This window comes from Notolepis coatsorum (assembly GCF_963971535.1).
Source record: "Notolepis coatsorum genome assembly, chromosome: 18".
NCBI lineage: Eukaryota > Metazoa > Chordata > Actinopteri > Aulopiformes > Paralepididae > Notolepis > Notolepis coatsorum.
In genome coordinates this window covers 96,800,656-96,825,897 of record NC_140182.1, presented here as the reverse complement: position 1 = coordinate 96,825,897, position 25,242 = coordinate 96,800,656, and the positions used below count along the sequence as shown (strand labels likewise).

At 42.7% G+C, this 25,242-nt stretch overlaps 1 protein-coding gene across 1 annotated transcript; it reads left to right on the top strand.

The window, feature by feature from the left end:
- The first annotated feature begins 1,977 nt into the window (after positions 1–1,977).
- On the top strand, positions 1,978–24,384 carry edc3 (enhancer of mRNA decapping 3 homolog). Its single transcript, XM_084334355.1, has 7 exons — positions 1,978–2,115; positions 2,524–2,688; positions 2,970–3,190; positions 6,550–6,894; positions 7,018–7,171; positions 7,633–7,850; positions 22,002–24,384. The coding sequence occupies exons 2-7, from the start codon at positions 2,525–2,527 to the stop codon at positions 22,334–22,336; spliced, it is 1,437 nt and encodes a 478-aa protein (XP_084190481.1). The 5' UTR covers positions 1,978–2,115; position 2,524; the 3' UTR covers positions 22,337–24,384.
- Positions 24,385–25,242: the final 858 nt, after the last annotated feature.

Genomic DNA, 25,242 nt, shown 5'->3' with positions numbered 1-25,242 from the left:
CAGAATATCATATAATGATCGCTTAACCCCTTTATTGGAGATCTTGGACTTGTCAGAGGTCAGAATGAGGTCAATGGTAGTCTGAGTTGATTCACATACACGTGTGGGTTTGGTGATTAGCTGGCTGAGGCTGTGCAGTTCACAAAACCTACTGAATGACTTGAAGACGGGTGCATCTTTTCGTTGCATATCCGTGTTCCAGTCTCCAATAAGAATTTTGTCTACATCCTCAACTCCAGCTAAGCACCCGTCAAGTGTATCATAAAAGCCACTATGATCTGGCGATCTGTAGATTGAGCCAACTAGTACAGATTTCGCCCTTTCTAACAGGATTTCAACCCATACAGTTTCAATTGATTTATGATTCAGGTCAGTTCTGTTAATGAATTTGGTATCTTTATGTATGTACATACAGACACCACCTCCATGCCTGTTCCTATCATTCCTGATTATTGAGTAGTTCTCAATTCTATCTCTGGATCTTTTACAGAATCGTCAAGCTTAGTTTCTGAGAAGCACAATATGTTTGCCTTACCATTAATGAATAATTGTTTGATTTCATCCAGTTTGTGTCTAAGGCTGTTTATGTTCAGGTGGAAAATGTTTAGTCCATTTGCGTTGGTTAATTCGTTGATGTTGTCCGGTTCGAAGTATTGTTCTTTTGTGTTCTGTTCATCTGGGGCTTTGTTGTCGTGTGTGGGGATGGGGGAGGGGGGGTCCTTTGTTGATGTGATGTGCTAGCTTGCAGGCAGACCACTCCTTCATAACAGTTAGCATAGTGGTGAATGATGGACATACCACTCCTTCATAACAGCATAGTGCTGAATGGATGGACCACTCCTTCATAATAGTTAGCATAGTGCTGAATGGACAGACCACTCCTTCATAACAGTTAGCATAGTGCTGAATGGACAGACCACTCCTTCATAACAGTTAGTATAGTGGTGAATGCAGGGGTGTAGCTCCAGATTCTGGGCCCCATGAAAGAATGTATTTGTAGGCCCCCAGTGAATGCGAGCGCGCGTAAGCGCGCGAGTGGGCATTTTTCTGGCCATTTTTTTATTGATGAAAGCGCATAATATGGTTTTCACCTATACATTCGGATCAGCAGTTCAGCACCTGCACTGTTGGTGGGTGAGCCTAGTAAAGGATGTCGCATTGCGTTCATCTTCAATGAATGGACCAATGCAATAGTCTACCAAAGCCCCCCCTCTCTCTCTATATATCTCACACACACACACACACACACACACATACACACACACACACACACACACACACACACACACACACACACACACACACACACACACACACACACTTCAGAAAGAAACATAGTATCAATGAGAGCATCAATAATACACCTGAGTGATGTCTAGTAAAAAAAAAACGCCCCTGGGTGAATGGACAGACCACTCCTTCATAACAGTTAGCATAGTGGTGAATGGACGGAACACTCAGTGGCACTGGTGAGTGTAACAGGTTATTAATCTTGGTGATGGAGGCACTTTGTTATGTTGTTACTTAGTAAATGTGTCATGTGTGTTCAAGGGACATTCCACTGGCAACAGGTTTCTTTTTTATTTTCTGTTATGAGCATTTTAATTTGACCATCACGAGCCCTGTAAAGTAGGCCAAGTAGTAGTCATCTATGGATACTATTATTGGAGAGACCAACAACAGCAAATAAACAAATGCACACATTTGGAGAAATCCATCAGTCAGTATTCTCTGAAGGACGTTCTTTAATTTGGTAAAGACATTTCTTCATCAAATGTAATATGTTGTGTGTGTGATTCTCCTCCATGCATATTCCACAAGCAATAGCATTGAAACGCCGCTATTATGACTCTGAGATGTAATGACCCTTCCTTCTTTTATAGTTTCCTTGCAGGAGGCTATATATATAACGCACATGGTCTGAGCTCTTATTTTTTAAATACGCCTGGACCTTTATCTTGAAGCTGGAAGGAGGGGGAGAAACAAAGACGTCAGCGCCGCAGCAGCAGTAGCATCGAGCTAGCCATTCAAGGGCGCAAATATTCCCCGTTAGCGTTGATATTGTCGACGTATTCATCATTTGTGTCGCTGCTTCGTGTCTACATAGTATAACAGGTATGATAGTGAGTTATTTACATATTTATTACAAAACTAGACTGAGCATAACAACAAGGCAGCTACCGCTAAAGTTAGTAGGCCATAATAATAACTATAGCTGACGCTACCTAGCGGTTAACGCCAGTAAGTTTTTAACAAAACTATAACGTTAGTAGGCCTAACTAACTAACTTTACAACAACAATAGCCTAGCAAAATAGCACCATCCCTCTCTGACATTTCTCTTTTAATGTTCCGTATAACGTTACAGAATTCATTCACTATGAATTGAAAATGGGGGACCCTGATGTAAACGAGACGAAAGTCTTTCTCTGGTCTGCATTCCCTTAACAATTGTGTGTATTGAGCCGTACTGTATTGTACCCATTCTGCAATCTGTTAAATAAAGTTTTCATTCATCATTCAGAATGGCTGCCGATTGGTTGGGTAGTTTGGTATCAATCAACTGTGGTCCAACACTGGGAGTGTATCAAGGAGAGGTGTCCTCTGTGGACCAGTCCAGCCAGACCATCTCCCTCAGACAGCCCTTCAACAATGGTGTCAAGTGCCCTGTTCCAGAAGTCACTTTCAGGTAACTCACTGTGTGCAGTGTCAAAAGAATTGGCTTCCAATTAATTTGTAGTATTTTCTTATTTTTTTATTTTATTGGAACTACTATATTGAAAATCAATTGTCTCATTATCTGCATCATTATCTGGTGATTCACTATGAATTGAAAATGGGGGACCCTGATGTAAACAAGACAAACGTCTTTCTCTGGTCTGCATCCCCTTAACAATTGTGTGTATTGAGCCGTACTGTATTGTACCCATTCTGCAATCTGTTAAATAAAGTATTCATTCATTCATGCAGTGCCATGGACATCAAGGAACTAAAGATTTTGGACATTCGTAATAATGACTGTGGTGGGAATGGCACGCCTGTGTCCATGAAGGTAAACGGCGCTCCTCCAGTCACTGTCCCCCTGAGGGGTGACCCCCCCAGGTCTCAGGACCAGTATTCCAAAAGCTATGGCGACCGCCACCAGGACATACCTGGTCAACCCAAGGCATTCCGTCGAAGACATAACTCCTGTAAGTATCAGTACAGTAGAGTGTGTAGATCAGGGCTATTCAACTAAATTGTTCATGGGGCCACATTGTCAGAAACCCAAGGGGCCAGGGGCCGGACTGCCACGGCGCCTCCCCGTGCTATGAATATATGTACACTTGACACAACACGCAACCACATTTTCACAACTTTTATTTAACTACATTGCAAAAGTAGTATACTTTTCAAAAACAGTGCTTCATTTATGTGCCACATCTGCAACATCTCCTGCAAAAAGTGCTTCATTTATGACTGTGCAACAACTGCAACATCTCCTCCTCAACATTTCAATATAAAAATAAAATAAAAAACAAACAAGTGCATGATGTGCATCTGAACATTCTAACATTGACACTTGAACAAAAAAACACATTTATAGTGCAGCTGAGCTTATGAAAAAGTGCTTCATGTCTGTGCAACAACAGCAAATCACAGCATCTTATTAGCACTTATTGTCCACTCTTAACTCTCAAACATCAGGGGGGTGGGGGGCAGACAGGCCTAGCCTACATACACACATCTAATGAGAGCGATTGCACTTCTTTGACTGGGCAATGGCCGAGAAAGAGGGTTCATAGGAAGTGAGGGCTACCCGCAAACAGTGATGCAAATGCTCATTTGTCAAGGAGGCACGTTGCTTGTTTTAATGGCATTCATGTGAGAGAAACTGGATTCACAGGTGTATGTTGAGCCAAACATTGTTAGCACAGATATTGCCAGCGTTTTTATTTTGGGGAATGTCTTGACATGAATACACTTTATCCAAAATGTTGTGGTGGATTCATTCTCAAGTGCCTGCTTCAGAGCAGATGATGCTTGCATGTCAATTATTTCAAGTTGCAGGAGACCTTCATCAATGTGAAGTGATGCAAGGAACTCTTGTCCTTTTGTGGAAATAGCAGCTACATTGGCAAATGGGTTGCTCACAAAATGCATCAATTCTCTGGACATGTCAAATTCATCAAATCGACTTGCAAAGTTTTCCCTCAATTTATCAATGAAATATGTCATTAATTGAGTGACGTTTGGCTCAATTGTGCGTGTTAACGTTGACACGAAGAAAAAAAAAAGTAAAAAAAAAATATATATATATATATATATATATTTTTAAATTTTTTTTTTATTATCATGTAATCTTTGGCGGGCCGGTCAGAATCCGGCCCGCGGGCCGCCAGTTGAATAGCCCTGGTGTAGATGATCCATTTGTACCTGACAATCATTTTGGTGATGTTAACTTTAAGGGGCAGTTCACCCAAAATAAAAGACCCCCCCCCCCCTTACCTGGATTGCTATCTATCCATCCAGATCGTTTTGCCTAGTTTGAGATATTTGCCACAGAGATATCAACAATCACTCTAATACAATGGAGCTGAATGGCACTCTGCTTATGGCACTCAAAGCTCCAAAAATACATTAGAAAATGTCTCTTTCCAGAAGTCATGAGTGACCCGGTTACTCAACATGATCCACAGACCTTATTACGAGCTGTTTCATGTAGGACCTATTTTCGACCAAACTAAACCACCCATTTAACAGTGGTGGAAGAAGTACACCATTCCTTTACTTAAGTAAAGGTAGAAATACCCAGATACATTTGATAAGAAATACATTAGTAAAAGTCCTCAAATTCTACTTAAGTAAAAGTAGACAAGTATTTTCAATTGAATGTATCTAAAGTAAAAGTGTGCATTCTACATGCTGTTTTGTATTCCAGTGCCTGGGGAGCATTCAATCCATTGACCTCTAAAGGTTATTAAAGTGGTATGTGGTCCAGTTATGCTGCTCTGATTACGTCCTCTTGAAGTTGACTGGTATTAGATGTGAAAGTATATATATATAATCCTCATACATTTTGTGTTTGTTTTCTATGCAAAATATGTTTCTTCAAAGTAACTAGTAACTGATTGGTTCAGATAAATGGAGTACAAAGTACAATATTTCCTTTGAAATGTAGTGGAGTACAAGTAGCTCGAAATTGTACTTAAGTTCAAGTAATTTTATTTGTCACATAAGGTACATGTACATTATATTGAAATGCTTGGTTCTGTATAACCCTCCTGAGATTGTGCTTCATAAAAACCGTAGAAGACCAAACGCTATACAAAATGTACAAAATGCTAAATAAGGTAGAAGAGTTAGTGCAAATGTGTAAGAATAAATGGATAAAATACGGTGTAATGTTTAAAAGGTGTTTAGAGTGAGTGTGGATGTTGTGTGGAATGAATGTTGGGATGGATGAATTAATGCCACATTGAGTCCACATTGAGCAGCCTGATGGCTGGCGATTGAAGCTCCTTTGAGTATTTGTGCTGGCCATGAGACTGGTAGTGCTTGCCTGAGTACTTGAGTAAAAATACTTTAGTTACTTTCCACCACTGATCATTAACACTTTGAATGCCCATCACAAGATATCTCTGGTTATCAGCCCGCCCCCTGAATGCCCATCATGAGAATTCTTGTGATTTTTTTTTTTTTTTTTTTATTAGCGATCTGAATTCATATTTCATCAACCGAGTCTACCGTTGGTAAACCAGCTCCACCAGGCGCTCAGATGTGAAAAAAGCGCCCCCTATCGTCTCCCAGATGGTAATGCACCCTTTTGGATTGGACTCAATGAAAATGGATGAGGGAAAAAAAACTCCGGAATCCACATTTTACTTCTCACGCATGTAACCGGAGCCGATCAGATTCATTGTGGACCCTCAGCACAGCGTGTAATATGTGTTTTACAGTATACGCGTTGGATCAATAAAAGGATAGATTTTTGGAATGGCGATCAGGAATTGGAATAATCCATTTGGATACCATCTGATCTCAGGTAAGAAATCTATTTGACCAGTCTTAGGATAATCAGACCTGTTTTCACAGAGATATAAGCTTTTCCCCTATATGTGATATGGCTGTTTGACTTGTGCGAGCGATCAGGAACTAAGAGAATCGATTTTCAGCTCGCGGCACCAGCGTGCATACGTACACATATACTATCTATAATCTAGCGTTTATTTGAAAACTATTCATAAATAGGCTGAAAAATGACAACGTTCTAGAATATTACAGTACAGGGCGTTTATCACAGATTCTTTTTTTCCCTCTTGAAAATGAGGGCTTTTCAAAATGCTATAAAACGGAAATGAACCGATAAAAAAACAATCCGCTTCGACAATGTTGACTGGAAAATTAGTCATTGATAAGCGACGGGCAGATTAGACACATAGCCATAATTTAAAACATAGATTAGGCGATATTAATGCTAACATTGAAGTGGATGGTGGGCATTCAAGCACTAAATGTGCGCCCCCTGCTGGGCACTGAAAGTGTTAACTACCTTTTGTTGCCACCGTAGGGTCGTCAAGTAGTCGAGGGGCGAACCAGGCCACCCCCAAGAAGAACGGTGTGAAGAACGGCGGTGGGCAGGTGAAGCCACGAGACGATGAATGTTTTGGGGACAGTGTGGACGACGGCTTGGACACAGACTTTGACTTTGAGGGGAACCTGGCTTTGTTTGACAAGGCGGCGGTGTTCTCGGAGATCGACACGTCGGAGCGTCGTGGCAACGGCGCAAGGTCACGCGGCACACCACAGGAGCAGACCTCGTGTTACCGTCATGACGAAAACATCCTGGACGCCAAACCAATTGTTTACAGACAGATCGCTGTCCCACAGACTGGGACCAAAGAGTACTGCACTGGTAAGTGTTAGTGCTCTGCCGCTGTGATTATGAAACGAATGAGACTGTGGACTTACTAATGGCTAAGTAAGTCAAAGCTAATGGGAAGTATTGTATTATATTCCTGTTTCTCCCTCAATGCAGACTCGGGGCTCGTCGTACCCAGTATATCCTATGAGCTGCACAAACACCTGTTGTCTGCTGCGGAGAGGCATGGTCTCTCACTGGAGCGGAGGCTGGAGATGACCGGTGTGTGTGCCAGTCAGATGGCACTGACGTTGCTGGGTGGGCCCAACAGGTAAGCATATAGCCAGAACCACTTGATGTGTCAAATACGGAGAATATACATTACACGATATAGTCTTTATGACAGTGGTGCTAAGCCATGAAACAATCGCAGTATGACAGACACGCACACACACACACGGTACAATTCTGTAGATGATAGTCTGCAGTACAAATCCATTAAGATTAGATTTAAATGTATTGTCATCATACAGCACAAGTACAGTACAACAAAAAAGTTTGGCATCCAACCAGAGTGCAAATGTAGCAGTAAAATACAACGGTAATGTACAGGTGATTGGGTACAAAATATACAAATTGGTACTACTGAGTGTAGTGCTAATCAGATGTATGTACAGAGTTGTAGTACAATATGTATTAAAGACATGTGTAATAAGTATTAAAGACTTAAAATAGCCAAAGCGAATGTTTTTTTTCTTCTGCATTATGTATATGGCCTCTGGTTCCTTGCAGATTGACCCCTAAGAATGTACACCAGCGTCCCACTGTGGCCCTGCTGTGTGGTCCTCATGTCCAGGGGGCTCAGGGGATCAGCTGTGGTCGTCACCTGGCCAATCACGAAGTGGAGGTGATCCTGTTCCTGCCAAACTTTGTCAAGATGCTCGACTCGGTCACCAGTGAGCTCTCGCTCTTCTGCAAGACTGAGGGCAAACAGGTGTCGAGTATCAAAGGTATGCCTATATGATATTGTAACTCAATTACGCTGGATAAGGAAATTAGTCAAAGGAGATGAGGACAGTGGTACCACGTGTCAGTACAGTGTCTGGACACACCAGGATTTAGACAGTCCCAGTACAGTGTCGGGACACACCAGGATTTAGACAGTCCCAGTACAGTGTCGGGACACACCAGGATTTAGACAGTCCCAGTACAGTGTCGGGACACACCAGGATTTAGAGAGTCCCAGTACAGTGTCGGGACACACCAGGATTTAGACAGTCCCAGTACAGTGTCGGGACACACCAGGATTTAGAGAGTCCCAGTACAGTGTCGGGACACACCAGGATTTAGAGAGTCCCAGTACAGTGTCGGGACACACCAGGATTTAGACAGTCCCAGTACAGTGTCGGGACACACCAGGATTTAGACAGTCCCAGTACAGTGTCGGGACACACCAGGATTTAGACAGTCCCAGTACAGTGTCGGGACACACCAGGATTTAGAGAGTCCCAGTACAGTGTCGGGACACACCAGGATTTAGACAGAAAAAGTCTCCCAGGAAAGTGGCATTTCATTGACGGGACACACCTCAACTGAAGTTGAGCACTTCGGGACTATTTGCAGAACACATCATGACATGCCCGACATCCCAGGACAGTGGTAAGTTACTCTTTAAGACAGAGGTTTGAAACGGTGGCAAAAATATCCCAGGTCACCCCAGAAGAGTAGCAATGTATTGACACAATACCCTAGAACAGTGGTTCCCAAACTGTGGTGCGCGCACCCCTTGTGGTGCGCGAGCGCCCTCTAGGTGGTGCGTGACATGAAAAGGCTAATGGTGAAGATTATAATTTTTTTTTTTTACAATACAATTTCATACAAATCTTAGTCAAACCTTTAGTATTATGGATATTAAACATGCTGGCAGAGTATTGTCGTGAACATTTTAATTAAATAAAGAAATTACCTATCCATAGTCGCTGTGGGAAGAGATAAAATAAAAAATTAAATCTGTGCAAGGAGACCAGCAACCATTTTTTCTAACAGAAACCCATTGGGTGGTGCGCTAGCTAGGTCGGGAGGTGACAGGTGGTGCACGGCCAAAAAAGTTTGGGAACCGCTGCCCTAGAACAAGTGGTAGCAAACCACAACTTTGTACACAGGGAACAAAATAAGTACCAGCCAACCGCCAATGGCTGGTAAAAAATCTGCCTGGCTGGTAGTTTTTAAAATCTACCAGCCAAATGGCTGGTAAGTTAAAAAGTTAAGTTTGTTCCCTGAGAGCAGAGCTACACAGCAGTGCGCCTATTTTGCGAGCCGAAATAAGTCTGTGGTTTTTTCTTCTTCTCACAACGGGTCAAATGCATTTTTTTTTTTTTTTATCGAATATTTTTTTTTAATTTTTTTTCAACATGAAACAAAACATATCACAAACAATACAATAATAATACATAAAAAGACTTCCCAAGACAATAACTTAACACCACATGACAAGACAATAACTGATACAGACTGTACAGTGATCATCCTACATGGACACTCGCTCGTTCTCTCCCCCCACCCCCCCCCGCTCACCCAAGGACCTCAACATGAGTCACACTACATTACATTATTTTCTAACGTCATTAAGGCACATTTTCACATCCTCAAGGATGTCATAGGTGAAGCGACTCAGACGAGGAGTCCGTCAATAACTTAAAAATGGTACAAAGAATGTAGCACATGGATTGTACACAAAGGAAATAACATGCAATCACGCTCTACAGCTCTACAGTCTTCACAAAACACATTCATAATATACACATTCAATCAGGACATGCTCCCGAGTTGCGTTCAGCTGTTCCTAAACTACGCGGGACCGAACCGCTGGCATGTTTTAATACTCTTTTACCCCGTCGTTTTGATTGATACATTCCACTGTGATAGCTTGAAGTGCCGCCCGAAGACATTGGTAAAGGCTCGTGAAAAGGCTTGTGTCGTCTTTTAAAATAGTCACAAAGTTGCATCGCTCAACGACAGTCACACGACTAAAAAAAAACAAAACAAAAAAAAAACACATCTCTGGTTGAACTTGGCAAGCTGTGCACAGAAGTCCTTTGGTAAACATGACATTGTAATATTTTTTTTAACACCACAGCCATACTGTCAATATAAAAAGAGGGAGATAAGTACATTTCCTTGCTTTCTTCATCCGTCAAAAAGGCACAGAGAAAGCAGCTACTTCTTCTTCATTGTTTGTTTCAGTAAAAGAAAAAGAGAAAAAAAAGAAAAAAAACTATCAAAACAAAACAAATTCCCATTTATATGCGTTCTTTTAACTTTGCCACTGCAGCCAACCAAATTGCGATATTAGATTCCTTAACCCCTACAACCCGTGCTGTGGATATCTCCAAATAGATCACATCAAGGTAGGTGAGAAACCATACCTTCGGGCAGAGTTTGTCTGGGTGAAACCAACATGAGGCAATCAATTTTTTTGCGGCTGTGAGGCCGGCCAAAATGAGTCTATTCACCTGTATAGAGGTCGGTAATTGAGAGAGATCATTCAATAACAATACAGAGGGAGATACAGGTATGGTTAACACTTTGGCTGCCATGGGTTAAATTCATTATCAACCGTAGGTTGCCGGCTCTATTTGTCTATAGAGAAAGTCCCCTTCTTTGCAGGGCTATAACTTTTTAAATTCTATTGCTACATTGCCATTATTAGGGCCCATTCAAAGTCCTATATGTATTGTTCATTGTGTAGCAACGTTAAACTTTTTCATTCACATATTCATAGTAAAGTATGGTCTAATGTATAAGTATGTTTTCATCTCTTTCTGCAGCTTTCTCCAGAACGTGATCTATAGCCCCAAATACATTATATTGATGATGCAATACAGTTTTATGGCAATCAGCGCGATATAAAAAATTCCAACTAGACTTACTTCTAGAAGTTACTACACGTCATCTGATGTTGACCGGATGGGCTAGGGGGCGTTTATAATTCCGTGGGCAGCGTTATACCAATCATCTAATGTGGGTCAAATGTTGATAATAGCAGTTAGTATCGAAGACGGTAACTTTACACGCTAAAACTCACCCCAGTCTCCGCGCGCCGTTGGGCGATCATCGTAGAGTAGAAATTTTACCATTATGGGATGTCGATTTACCCGGTCCATCTCCAGCTTGTATAATGGTATATACGTCCAAATCATGTTGTTTATCGAATTATTAGCAATCGATCGCTATGTAGTGTGTCGAGATCGAGTCCCGGAACCTATAGCTAGTGCCCGGAAGTAATACGGCCGACCAGCACAATCTCCATAGCACTTCCTGTTAAGCGATTGCGCCGATCGGCCACCAGATGGCGCTCCTGAACCGCCAGAGAGCTCAGTGGGTCCTCCTGGTGGATCTCAGGCCAGCGGAGGGGAAATATGAATCCGATCCCAGATTTTTGAAATATTGATATTAAAGACGCTGTAAAGCGTCTTCGGCAACTTGAGCATGGCCGGGAATGACGTGTTTAGGCGTTTTCCGGCAGCCAAGAGAAAATGTCCGAGAGCTGATATGTAACATTTTCCCAGAAACTCACAACAGTTTCAAGTTTCTTTAATAGTTGTCATACAGAAGTACAGAATACTTTTATACAAAATGCTTCTTACTGTTGCGCTCCAGAGACTGTGCAAGACAAGATAAGTATGAAATAAAATAACATAGTAAAATTAGAAGTAAAAAAATGAGGTCACAGTGTTCAGTTTAGACATATGTACAATGTTCGATGCAGAATAGACGTAGTTACCATACAATATACAATACTGTGCAGTGTACTAATATACAATACTATATAGTGCAAGGCAGAAATGGAGAAATGGGACGAGGTGCAATTTAGGTACAATTCACAGTAGGTGTACGAGTTGTAGTGCAAATCCTTTATCAATAAATATAAAGTGTAAGTGGGCGGCTAGGTGGTGTAGTGGTCTAAGGCACTCGCCACCAGTGTGGAGACGCTAGGATTCGCGTGTTCGAATCCAGCTCTCCACATTGTTTTTCAGTTTGGCTGGTCGTCCGCAGTAATACACATTGGCCGTATTACGGGGAGGGAAAAACTGAAGGGTGGGGATCGAACGTTGTGAACAAGCGACTCCTACAAGTCGGTTGGTGCGCCTGCGCAGTAGAATCAGGAAGTGTCGGGGGCAGCGTGAGCCTCCCACGCGTTACTCCTCGACACTGAGAGGTCGAGCTGCGCAGGTGAAAAGATGCGACTGCTGTTACCTCAAGTACCGGAGGGGACTTGTGCTATGTATGACTTAGTCCACATTGCAGCCGGCTTGTGGGAGGCAAGAAACAGCGTTCGTGACAGGGGAGGGTTGAATTGGATGATACGAAATTTGGATGGGAGAAAAATATAGAAAATGGGAGAAAAAGTGGATCAAAAAAAAAAAATATAAAGTGTAAGTGTGTTTGTGTGATCTAAAGTGTGGAGAGTGGGTGCTGCAGTGTGTTGTTTGTTTGAGTGAGTGTGTGCGTGTGGGTGTGTGTGCTGTGTGCATTAGATGGTTGTTGCATAGTGATTATTGTTCGTTTAGCGATTATTGTTCGTTTAGCAGCCTGATGGCCTGGGGATAGAAGCTTCTTCTGAGTCTTTCTGTGCTCGCCTTAAGACTCCGGTATCGCTTGCCTGACCGCAGCAGTTCAAAGAGGCAGTTGTTCGGGTGGCTCGAGTCCTTAATAATTCTCTTAGCCTTCCCCTTGCACCGCTTGTTGTAAATGTTCTGGAGGGTGGGAAGCCCCCCTCCAATTGTGCGTTCGGCTGAACGTGTCACTCTTTGTAGTCTGCTACGGTCTTGTGCAGTGCTATTCCCAAACCAGGAGGTGATGTTGCCGGTCAGGATGCTCTCTATTGTACATGAGTAGAAGTTTCTAAGGATCTTCTGACTGACTTGGAACTTCCTTAGGCGCCTGAGGAAGTAGAGGCGTTGTCGTGCCTTCTTCACAACACTGTCAATGTGTGTGGTCCATGTCAAGTCCTCGGATATGTGGGCTCCGAGGTACTTGAAACTGTTCACTCTCTCAACCGGTGCCCCGTCGATGCTGAGGGGGCTGTAGTCCTTGACCCCCGACCTCCTGAAGTCCACAATCATCTCTTTTGTTTTGCTGACGTTCAGGGAGAGGCAGTTCTCCTGACACCACTGTGACAGGTTCTCTACCTCTTCCAGGTAGGCCCTTTCGTCGTTGGCAGAGATCAGGCCCACCACTACTGTGTCATCAGCAAATTTGATGATGGTGTTGTTGTTCCGCTGTGCTACGCAGTCATGTGTGTACAGGTAGTAGAGGAGGGGGCTCAGAACACAGCCCTGGGGGGCCCCTATGTTGAGCGTGATGGATGAGGAGGTGCAGTTGCCTGCTCTTACCACCTGGGGTCTGCCCGTCAGGAAGTCCAAGACCCACTGGCAGAGGTCATAGTTCAAGCCCAGGTCCCTGAGCTTGGCTATGAGTTTGGAGGGGACTATGGTATTGAATGCTGAGCTGTACTCGATGAACAGCATTCTCACATAGTTCCCCTGCCTCTTGTCCAGGTGTGATGCTGCTGTGTGCAGCACATGGGCTATGGCGTCCTCCGTGGACCTGTTGGGGCGATATGCAAATTGCAGAGGGTCCAGGTTGATGGGGAGGGAGGAACAGATGTAGCCCTTCACTAGCTTCTCAAAGCACTTCATGGCTATGGAGGTGAGGGCTACAGGGCGGTAGTCGTTGAGGCAAGCGGGCGTAGATTTTTTGGGTACAGGGATGATGGTGGACTTCTTCAGACAGGTGGGGATGACAGCCTGTTCCAAGGACAGGTTGAAGATGTCAGTGAATACCGGGGGGCACTCCCAGTACATATGCATAAATGTACCTGTGGCGCCGTTTGGACACAAGGTACATAAAGAGTCCGGTCTGAGACCCATTGAATTCAATCGTCTAGGGGTTAAATAAGTCCTGTGAATAAAATTTAGGTGAATCTGTTGGTGATCTGGGTTGTGTGAGGATAACTGAACATTTTCCCAGACTGCATCCCAATCAAAATCTACATCCAACTCCGGGACATCCTTTCTCCAAATCGTATCCAGAGGAAGGTCTTTATACGAGGACATGAGTAAATGGCGATAAAAGTCAGAAACGAAGCCTCTCGATGTCTCTTTGTCATAAAATAATTTGTGAAAGCGGTGATGCACTAGTGGAGCGTCCCATGGCACTCCATGAGCCTTCAGATCTGCTCTTATTTGTAAATAAAAGAAAAAGGAGGTTCCGGGGAGATCATATCCATTGGATATATCCTGAAAAGAGCAGAGACCAGAGTTGTCGAAGATATCCCCCAATGTGTGTATGCCTTTCTTTTCCCATCTAGGGTATCTAATAGGTTGTTGTCCAATAAGGAGAAGATTGTTATTAAATAGAGGGGAATGCGTGTGCCATTGTTGGCGTTTTTTACCCCCTTTCTGAGTGTCACGCCAAGTCTGGATCACATGTGTGATAAGAGGGCCAAATCGTAACTGACATTGTTTAATTGATATGTTGGTATACACAATATCCTGAAGTCTATATGGGGACACCAACTTCTCCTCCAATGGTCGCCAAGATACAGCTGCTTGAGCGTCAAACCAAGTGATCAAAGGTCTCAGAGAGAAAGCTTGAAAATAATATTTAAAGTCTGGAAATGCTAAGCCCCCATCGAGTTTACTCCTTTGGGCAATTGATCTCTTCAAGCGCGGGCGTTTATTGTTCCAAACAAATTTATATGAGGCAGAGTGCAATTTCTGCCAGTAACCAGCAGGAGGAGGTAACGGAAGCATGGAGCTGATAAAGTTAATTCTGGGTAAAATATTCATTTTAATTATTGACGCACGGGCCTGTAATGAATTTTTTAATTTGGACCATCTGTTAAAGTCATTCGTAATCCTGTCACCCAAGCTGGAGTAATTATACTTTACCATCTGGCTAATAGTGGGGAATATTTCAATCCCGAGACATTTAAAGTGCTCCACCATAAGTATATTTGCCGGTAGGATGGTAGCCTTCGCAGGCTCATTAAGTGGAAGAAAGGCAGATTTTTGCCAGTTGATCTTAAAGCCGGACAGGCTGCCAAATTCATCTATCACGCCGAGCAGATGAGGTAGAGAGACGGAGGGATTCTGCATAAACAGGAGTACATCATCTGCGTATAAGCTAATATGGTGATGTGTGCCCTGAATTGAAATAGGAGATATAATTTGGGATTGTCTTATGTATTGAGCTAGAGGTTCGAGGGATAAAGCGAAGAGTCCGGGACTAAGAGGACAACCCTGTCTAGAAGAGCGCGAGACAGAGAAGAGTGGTGAACATAACTTTCCTGTTAAGATCATGGCAGAGGGCTCAGTGTATAGAACTTTGATCATATGAATGAAGCCCTCACCCAACCCCATCCTTCTGAGAACTGCCCATAAATAAGACCACTCCAATCTGTCAAATGCCTTCATTGCGTCCAAGGACATGACCGCTGTAGGGATTGCAATATCCTTGCTGGCATTAATCACGTGCAGTAACCGTCTGATGTTGTCAGTAACCAGGCGGCCTCTTATGAAGCCGGTCTGATCAGGGTGAACTAGAGATGTCATGTGCTTTTGAAGACGGGTGGCTAGAACCTTGGCATATAACTTAAGATCGGCTCCGAGGAGACTTAGGGGTCTGTAGCTGCCACATTCGGTGGGGTCCTTATCCTTCTTAAGTAAAACAGATATAAGCGCCATATTGACATCTCTAGAAAAATTGCCCTCTTTGACTGAGTGTAAAATCATCGAGAGCAATAAGGGGCCGAGTACATCCCAAAATGCAAGATAGAGTTCTGGTGGAATGCCGTCCCATCCGGGAGCCTTGCCCCGTTGCATATTCGCAATCGCCTCTAAGTTCAACCAGCGTGATTGGTGCGGCTAGCAACCTAGCACTTTCTTCTGAGATTTGTGGTAGGTTGATTTGATCAAGAAAATCCTCCAGCTTGGTATGATCAAAGACCACCTCTGACTTGTACAAGTTGGAATAAAAAGAGCGAAATGTATCATTAATCTTTTTGGGGTTGGTGGTTACCTCCCCCTGTTGGTTCTTAATGGAAGGGATATCCGCAAATTGCTCACTGGCACGTATCTTCATAGCTAGTAGGTGACTAGGCCTGGAGCCGTGAAAGTAGTAGTGCGGTCTTGTTCTGTGCATCTGAAATTCAGATTGTTGTCTTAAAATGGAGTTAATCTCTTTTTTCACTACCTTAATTTGAAGCTCCAGTAGACTAGAGTAGTTGTGCTGCAAGGAAGAGATCAACATGGCTTGAAGCTTTTCCAGTTCCTCAAGCTTGGAGAGACGTCCCTTGCGGAGATTAGATGCAAAGAGAGTAGTGTTTCTTCTGATAAATCCCTTAACCGAATTCCATAGGATTCTGGGGTCCTGTACAGAGCCAACATTAAACTGTAGGAATTCAGTAAGCTTCTCTTTAAATTGCAAGTTAAACTCTTCGTTTTTCACAAGTGTTGAGTTAAAACGCCATCTAGGGGCACGGGATGTTATTTTACTGAGTGAACCTTTGAGGAGGATACCTTTGTGGTCTGAGAGTGCTATGGGCACTAAGTCAACATCAAAGCTATCAAAGAGATGTGGGGAAGAAAAACATAATCAATTCTGGAAGAGGTCTTATGTCTCGACGAGAAGAAGGAGTAATCCCTCGCAGATGGGTTGAGCGAACGCCACATATCAATTACCCCTGTGTCCTTAGACTAGGCCTGTAGGGCTGTGGTAGCTTGCTTCTGATCAGAGTTTTCTGCGTGATTGGATCTATCGATCAATGAAACCCAAACTGCATTAAAATCAGCTCCTACTATTAAAGAGTAATCAGGTAGTTTCAACATAGCTGAAGTTAGTACAGCATAAAAGTTAGCGTCATACAAATTAGGGGCATATGCCGAAATCAGCGCAATTTTCCGGTTAGAGCATTCTATTTTAGCAATAGTGATTCGACCATTTGCATCAGACCACACATCTAACAGTTTAATATTCAAATTTTTCTTCGCCACTATGGCTACCCCTCGGGCCTTGGTGCCAAAAGAAGAAGAACTTATGTTGTGATAAAATGTATTTGCCAATTTTGCGTTATCCGCCAATAAAAGATGAGTTTCACTTAGTAAGGCCAGATCCACTTGCTTCCTTTTTAGCCACGTTAGTACACTTGTGCGTTGATGTGGTATATTGAGACCCCCTGTATTCCAGATCAGGATATTCAAATTAGCCATAGTCTAAAAGGGATGCAGTCTGGTTGAATGTAATTCGTTTGGAGTAGAAAACTATAATAGATACATATTCACTTGTTAAGGTTCCATTGAGTACCGAGCGTGAGCGTGAAAACAAAAATAAAACGGAGCGAGTCGACTGAAAAGAACAACTAAAAACAACACAATCCCCCATTCCCTCCCCCCCACTACTATAACTTCTCCTATCCGGAGATTAAGCTGCATCCCACCTGGTCGTCTGCAAACTAAAACGCAAACAGCCAGGTAAAAAGCAGACTTCCTTCTCAGTGGCTACACGCCACGCTCTCACAACAGTAACAAAAAAAAAGTATAATTAAATGCCTCTAAAGGTAGAGAGAAAAAAAATATATAATAATAATATCAATAATAATTATTATTATCATTATTGTTAAACCGTAGTGGTTTAATTAAGTTTAAACAAAGAGTCCTAGAACAGGATCAATAGTAATGTTAATGTTAAGATGGAGATATATAAACATATATGCACATACACACACACCTACAACTGCATGATAGCAGAATGATAACAAATGGGCAGCACATCCTGCAAACTGGGGAGGGCGCAACATTGACTATTAGTCTATTGTTTCTTTTTTTTTTTTGATCCACTTTTTCTCCCATTTTCTATATTTTTCTCCCATCCCAATTTCGTATCATCCAATTCAACCCTCCCCTGTCACGAACGCTGTTTCTTGCCTCCCACAAGCCGGCTGCAGTGAGGACTAAGTCATACATAGCACAAGTCCCCTCCGGTACTTGAGGTAACAGCAGTCGCATCTTTTCACCTGCGCAGCTCGACCTCTCAGTGTCGAGGAGTAACGCGTGGGAGGCTCACGCTGCCCCCGACACTTCCTGATTCTACTGCGCAGGCGCACCAACCGACTTGTAGGAGTCGCTTGTTCACAACGTTCGATCCCCACCCTTCAGTTTTTCCCTCCCCGTAATACGGCCAATGTGTATTACTGCGGACGACCAGCCAAACTGAAAAACAATGTGGAGAGCTGGATTCGAACACGCGAATCCTAGCGTCTCCACACTGGTGGCGAGTGCCTTAGACCACTACACCACCTAGCCGCCCCTAGTCTATTGTTTCTTAAAGTTCGCTCTAAAAACTCAGAGCAGAGGGTACCTGCCAATGTACAGTTTCCTCCCCCTCAAATGTATGTATTCTCCTGTATGTCATAAATGTATGGTTGCCGCAGCACTATATATCTGCATGTAACAAACGTTTATGAATTAAGATTTGAAAATGAAAATGAAGCTAAATAAATTAAATGCATTCCTACATGCCGCACATACATACGCTGTAAATGGGCTTTTGGGTGAAGTAATAATAAGTGCATGCTTACACCTGCAGCCCAAGCATATACGCAAAAAATATATATACAGAAAGAAAAAAGAAAAATACTTTAGATGAAAGAATAAATGCTGTATTCGTGTTGCACTTATAAACGCAGTGGGGCTTTAAGCTATATAAATTAAATGCATTCCTATACATGCTGCAAAGTTGTAAATGGGCTTATGAGTGAAATAATAATAAGTGCATGCTTAAACTGTGCATTCACACACACACACACACACTGCACGAATGCATGTGCACTCAAATGTGTTCTCCTGTATGTCATAAATGTATGGTTGCCACAGCACTATATATCTGCATGTAACAAATATTATGAATTAAGATTGAAAAAGAAAAATGAAAAAGAAAAGGGGGGGGCCCTGATGTAAACAAGACCAATCTTTATCTGTTCTGCATCCCATCAACAACCATTGGGCCATACTGCATTGTACCCACTCTGCAAACCGTCAGCAAAACCTCCAACCAATCAATCAAACCTTTGCCTGCAGTTTGGGGGTAGTGCAATTAGTTTGCCGCACCGGGTGGGGGCGATGTGCATAAGTTCGTCCGCCATCACAGCGAGTTCAGAGTTCAACATGTAAATGAGCAGATAGTGACGCGTCTGGTCACCGACGCCATAGACATCTATATATTATAGATATCTATGACCGACGCAGCCAGGTGCTGGGCGTGACGTTTAACTATAGTGAAAGAGCATGGCCAATGAAATTACAAGACCCCCATTCATGAAATAAGTAAGCAGGAGCAACTCCGCGGCGGTCATAAATATATATATATACCTCCATGATAAACAAGACGATAAATCCGCGTCACGCACAGGAGCAATACAAAATAGAAATCATATCGATAAGCATAGCTTAGAGTAAACAAAATGCACGATTTGCAGTGGAAACTATTATAAATATAAAAAAATAAAAATAAAATACGGGGCGATGTTCCCGAGCGACACACAATGTCCCAACGTTACCATCTAAGCACGGAGATAGACAGACAGTCGTGATGTTTAGTGTGTTACCCAAAGTAGACATGGGTAGGATCAACCGTGTCATGCAGTAGTAGGGGCGACAGTGGCTCAGGAGGTAGAGCAGTCGTCTGGCAATCCGGAGGTACCCGGTTCGATTCCCGCTCCTCCTGGGCAGCGTGTCGATGTGTCCTTGAGCAAGACACTTAACCCCTAATTGCTCCCGATGAGCAGGTTGGCACCTTGCATGGTTGCCTCTGCCATCGGTGTGTGAATGGGTAATATGTAAGTAACAAATTGTAAAGCGCTTTGGATAAAAGCGCTATATAAAAAAAGCAGCCATTTACCATGCACAAAAGCAATACAAAATATAAATAATATCGATAAGCATAGCTCGGAGTAAATACAAATGTACAATTTACTTGGAACGGAGAGCATAGCGCTAGTACCACGGCAAATAGCAGATACAATTATCCATATAACGTTGTAAACAAAACGAGCAAAAAAAAAAAACTAAATGAGAGAAGAGGCTCCCCGGCGACATATGTCCCAACTTTAGCCGTCTAAGGATGAAAGCACGGAGATATAACTATAAAGTCGTGGTGCTCGGTGTGTTACCCAAAGTTTCACTCTGCTGGAGTCTATGTGTGTTGTTTCTTCAGAAAGTCTGTAGCTTCCTTAGGTGAAGCAAGATGTCTTTTTGCGCCGTCTTTGTCTTTGATGAAGAGTCTCGCTGGGTACCATAAGGATGGTTTATATCCCTGCTGGTAGAGGGATCCCATAACATCTCGGTAGCGGGAGCGTTGTTCCAACACTTCGGGGCAGTAGTCCTCGAAGATTAGCACAGGTTTCCCCCTGTAGGTCAGCGAACCTCTCCTCTTCCGAGCCTCCCGAATAATAATCTCCTTGGTTCTGAAGCGGTGTAGGCAGGCGATCACCGCCCGGGGCCTGGAGCCAGGGGCTGGTCTGGCCGTCAGCGCCCTGTGGCAGCGATCAAGTTCGGGTGGTGTAGCAAGCACTTCCTTGCCCAGAATTTCCACCAGCACCTCGGCAAAAAAATCATTGGGTCGGTCGCTTTGGATAGACTCGTCTAGCCCTATTATGCGTATGTTTGACCGACGGCCACGCGACTCAACATCGATAAGCTTGTTCTTCAGTTTGGAGTTGCTCTCCTCCAGAGTCAAACACCTAGCCTCTAAGCTCACCATCCTATCGGACCATGTATTAAGTCCATCCTCCAAGGATGTCAGACGCTTGGCATGGTCAGCCACGGATAACTGGAGGTTATCTAGTTTGGAGTCGGCCGAGGCGGCGGAGACTCTGAATTCGAGCGTGAGGTTCTGAATTAGTATGGCAATGCTCGTCAAATCCGTCGGCTCGTCGTTTGTGAATGGTAGATCCGCGTCCCTAGTGTCCTTGTTCTTTGGCCATTTCGATGCCATTATGCCTGTCACAGCCAAAAATTAATTAGTAGCAAAATATCCGAAGAAAGAAAGTAAAAAAATAATAATAATAAAGTATCAATGAGGCTTTTTAGCGTAGGTTTGTAAAGTTGGGGAGTTGCAGCGTGGAGAAACACGTCTACCACATCCTATACCGGAAGTCAAAAAAACACTACCCAATCCTTTAGTGTTCCATGACACCATCGGGTCAAATGCATCTAACATGCATTGCATCGTCGCCATTCCTTTATGCCCACATCGCCCGAAATGAACGTTATGTTAGCGTAATCTAACAAGCTAATCCTGATCAGCGGCAGAGCCATAGAGAACAGCAGACAGTGTGGACTGGGGAAAGGGAAATGGGGGGGGGGGGGCACTCTCCCTTTCTGTGTGTGTGCGTGCGTTTGGAAAGACGATGAAGTCACTAGTCAGGACTCAGGAGAGGAGTATATTGTAGTAAACTGAGGATTACTGAGGATGCACAGATAATGTTGATATTCAAATATAAAAAGGTTTAGAGAGGAGTGGAAGTTTGAAGACAGACTAGACTACAATATGATGCGGGGGTGGTGAGTTGAAACAGTGTGTGTCCCCGACCCCACTTCTATGTTTCAATAAATTATTTGCATTTAAAACTATTAACGCTGACTCATTCCTTCAGTCCACTCAAAATTATGCTAATATTCCTTATGTTGTTTATGATATTAATTGAAAATAGCATATGAGAGTATTATATAGTAATAATAACACATGGCGATATACTAAAAAGCTATTTAAAATTTTTGGCTGGTAAAAAATCTGCCTGGCTGGTAGTTTTTTAAATCTACCAGCCAAATGGCTGGTAAGTCAAAAAGTTAATTTTGTTCCCTGTTTGTACACATCTTCATAAGACGTTCTTGCATATTGCGTTTTTTTTTTTCAATGTATTTGACATCATGGGCTGTTGCGTAGGACAATGCAGAGGTGAACTGTTGCAAGTGGTGAGTCTGACTTCCCCTCTTACATCAACAGTTCCTGCAGAGGGTTTAATGATTGATGCACTATTGAGTAGTCTGCAATAACTTCATATTTTACCCAAATCACTTATCGTCTCTTTCCCTCCACAGACCTACCGGACAGCCCAGTGGACCTCATCATCAACTGCCTGGACTGCCATGAGAACACCTTCCTGATGGATCAGCCTTGGTACAGAGCAGCTGCAGACTGGGCCAACCAGAACCGGGCACCGGTGCTCAGCATAGATCCTCCAGTGAGTGGGCAAGGGCAGGCGGTTGAGGCCAAGTGGTCCCTCTCCCTGTGCCTCCCTCTCCCCCTGGCTGAGGGGGCTGGCAGGGTTTACCTCTGTGACATAGGGGTTCCCCAGCAGGTGTTTGAGGAAGTGGGAATCAAGTACCACTCTCCCTTCGGGTGCAAGTTTGTCATCCCCTTGCACTCGGCGTAACGGAAACTACCGATAACGAGACTGACTTAAATTTCCAACATTTTGGTTTTGGGGCCTTAATTTACATAATTTCAAGTGTTTGATTCCTAATGCAGTTGCATGTATTCAGGACGTAGTACAATTTGTTTGGTATGTCACTGAACTCGGTGCACATGGATGACATGAGACGCCATTCAATTACTTATTTTTACAGATGAGAAATTGCCTTGGTTTAGCGACACTTTAAATGACATTTTTACAGGCTCCATGAGATGACATTACTATCTTCCACATGCTGTTACAAAATATAATATCTCCGTTTAACTAAAGGTATATTTGCTTTGTAGTGGAATTGTCACTGTTCCTTGTTTTGACTGCTGCAATGACAAGTTCCTAAATCTTACAATGATGTATTTGCAATACAATCCTTGGCATGCGCAATCTGTGAATAATGATGTTATATGGTGCCCCTTTTCCCCCAGTATTTTCACATTTAGTTGCTTTACAGCCTGACATGAAAACAAAACTTTTTCACATTTGACCATATAACTTAGAAAGTTTATTTATAAACATTTCTGAGAAATGTAAAACTAGAATAACTGGGAGTGATAAGACTACAGCCTGCTTATAATCTTGACTTAAACGGGGGCACTGTAGATGTATATTCTCATGAAGTTATTAAGATTGAACTTTTTTGGAAACGCTTAAAGTGGTCTTTCGTGATATTTCCTGTTAGCAATGCAGTGATCAATACATTTGAATGGACTCGTATGGAATATGTAGCTGACTTCTGGGTGTTATTCAATGCCAGTCCCTGACATTTCAAAGAAGATATAAATCCTCACCGTCACTAACTTCATTGGACTTTTCCCCAAAATGTCAAAAAAAAATCCTGGATACCCTGAATAACACCAAGAAGTTAACTACCAATGATGTGGAGTAGTTTCACTACAATTTGCAGTATCTTACTAAATTCAAATTGGCATAGTGGTTTTAGTAGTACTTTTTTGACATGTTGAGGTGGAGTTAACTACTGGAACTACAATTCTGGCTGGAGGCTACTAGAAAAGAAAGGAATTACATTATTTAATTTACTACTGCCTCTCCCATCATGGGTGAAACCTCTTTCACCAACCCTCCCCTCTCCTTGGAGAGATTCTGCTCACAACTGAGCTAACGGGTGACCATTGTGATGGTAATGTTGGGAAATGGTCCAAGTGTACATTTTTGCACTTTCTTTTCCTATTGTGTAAATCAGAAGTAGATTACACTATATGCACTTAGTTTTCACTTTCAAATTGAGTGCTATGTTTTGCAAGAATGTCTCTTCATTCTTTGTTAGCCTAGCCTATATATTTTTGTATTGCATTGCAGTTGTTATATATTTTTTTTATGGTGTACTTTTTCCAATTAACTTTAGTTAACCAAACTATATTTCTCTAGTATAGGGTAGCTTTGCTGTAGTTCAACTTCCTCCAGTGTGAAGTAATTGGTAGCCTGTTAGAGACCATGCTGTCATAGTAGCTTCCCCAACACCGTCAACTACTTATCCCATACTGTGTTTGAGCACTGATGGAGAGTCCACTGTGCACCTCAAATTAATTATGTCCCATTCAAATGTATTGAGGTTATTGGTCTCTGCTTTGTCAGCAGGAAAGACAGTGGAGTTCCCAAAGACTTGCATGAAGGGGCACAGTACATGTTAATACAACACCACTACAGTAATGAGGGCTATAGCTATAGGGCTATTCTCTTGGCTTCTTTTCTTGCCAATCTGTATTCTCTGAAAATCTATGTTTATTTTCTCCCTGACTTTGTCAGATGTTTTTAGAGGGAAATTATTTTGCTATGTTAAGATCTTCCTAGTTTAATGGGAATTCCATCATTGATGTCTAAAGTAAACCTGGTATATTTATACACTAAACCAATGTTCTTTTGGGCAGCTAGCAGAGGGAATGTTCTTGCCAGTTTTTTTACAGAACAAACCATACTGTGATGATTGTGGATTCTTTATCATAAAATATTTCATAAAATCTATTTCAAGATTAAAAAGAAAAATAGAAGCTGTTGCTGAGGTCTCTAACCATACAAATGATACTTTTGAATCAAATTACATTTTCAAACCCAACTATTTTTTTTTAGGTTGGAAAGGTAACTTCCTTGTGTGTAGAGGATTTGGAAGCTGTCAATGAATGATCAAATAATCTGTATTTAGCAGTTGTTTCCATAAAACTGGTTTGTAATCTCAATCTGCTGTATGTGGGCGGGAAGGTTTTAGACGGGAAGGTTTTAGGTTGAAGGGTTTAGACGGGGAGGTATTGGGTGGGAAGCGTTTAGACTGGGAGCTTTAAGTGGGAAGGGTTTAGACTGGGAGGTATTGGATGGGAAGGGTTTAGACTGGGAGGTATTGGGTGGGAAGGGTTTAGACTGGGAGGTATTGGGTGGGAAGGGTTTAGACTGGGAGGCTTTAAGTGGAAGGGTTTATACTGGGAGGCTTTAAGTGGAAGGGTTTAGACTAGGAGGTTTTAAGTGGAAGGGTTTAGACTAGGAGGTTTTAGGTGGGAAGAGTTTAGACGGGAAGGATTTAGGTGAGATGCATCAAATCCCTTGAATCATCCTAAATCTTGTGCCTAAAAATGTATTTTAGGCACAAGCTATTCCCTGCACTTGAGAGTATCCTCTAAACAAGTTTGTTTGTCTTTTTGTGAGAAGAAAAGTTTGAAGGGGTAATCCACCTATTTTAAGAAATCCATCTGATTTGTCACAAGGCCACCAAGCTCGGAGTTACCTCAGTCCACTGATATGATGGGCTCCTTTAAATGGGTGGAATATCCCTTTAAAATAATCTTTGATATAAATGTTCCTCTGCATAATCCTCCTCTGCACATTGTGGGGTATGTATGTATGCTTATGAAATGTGTCCATGA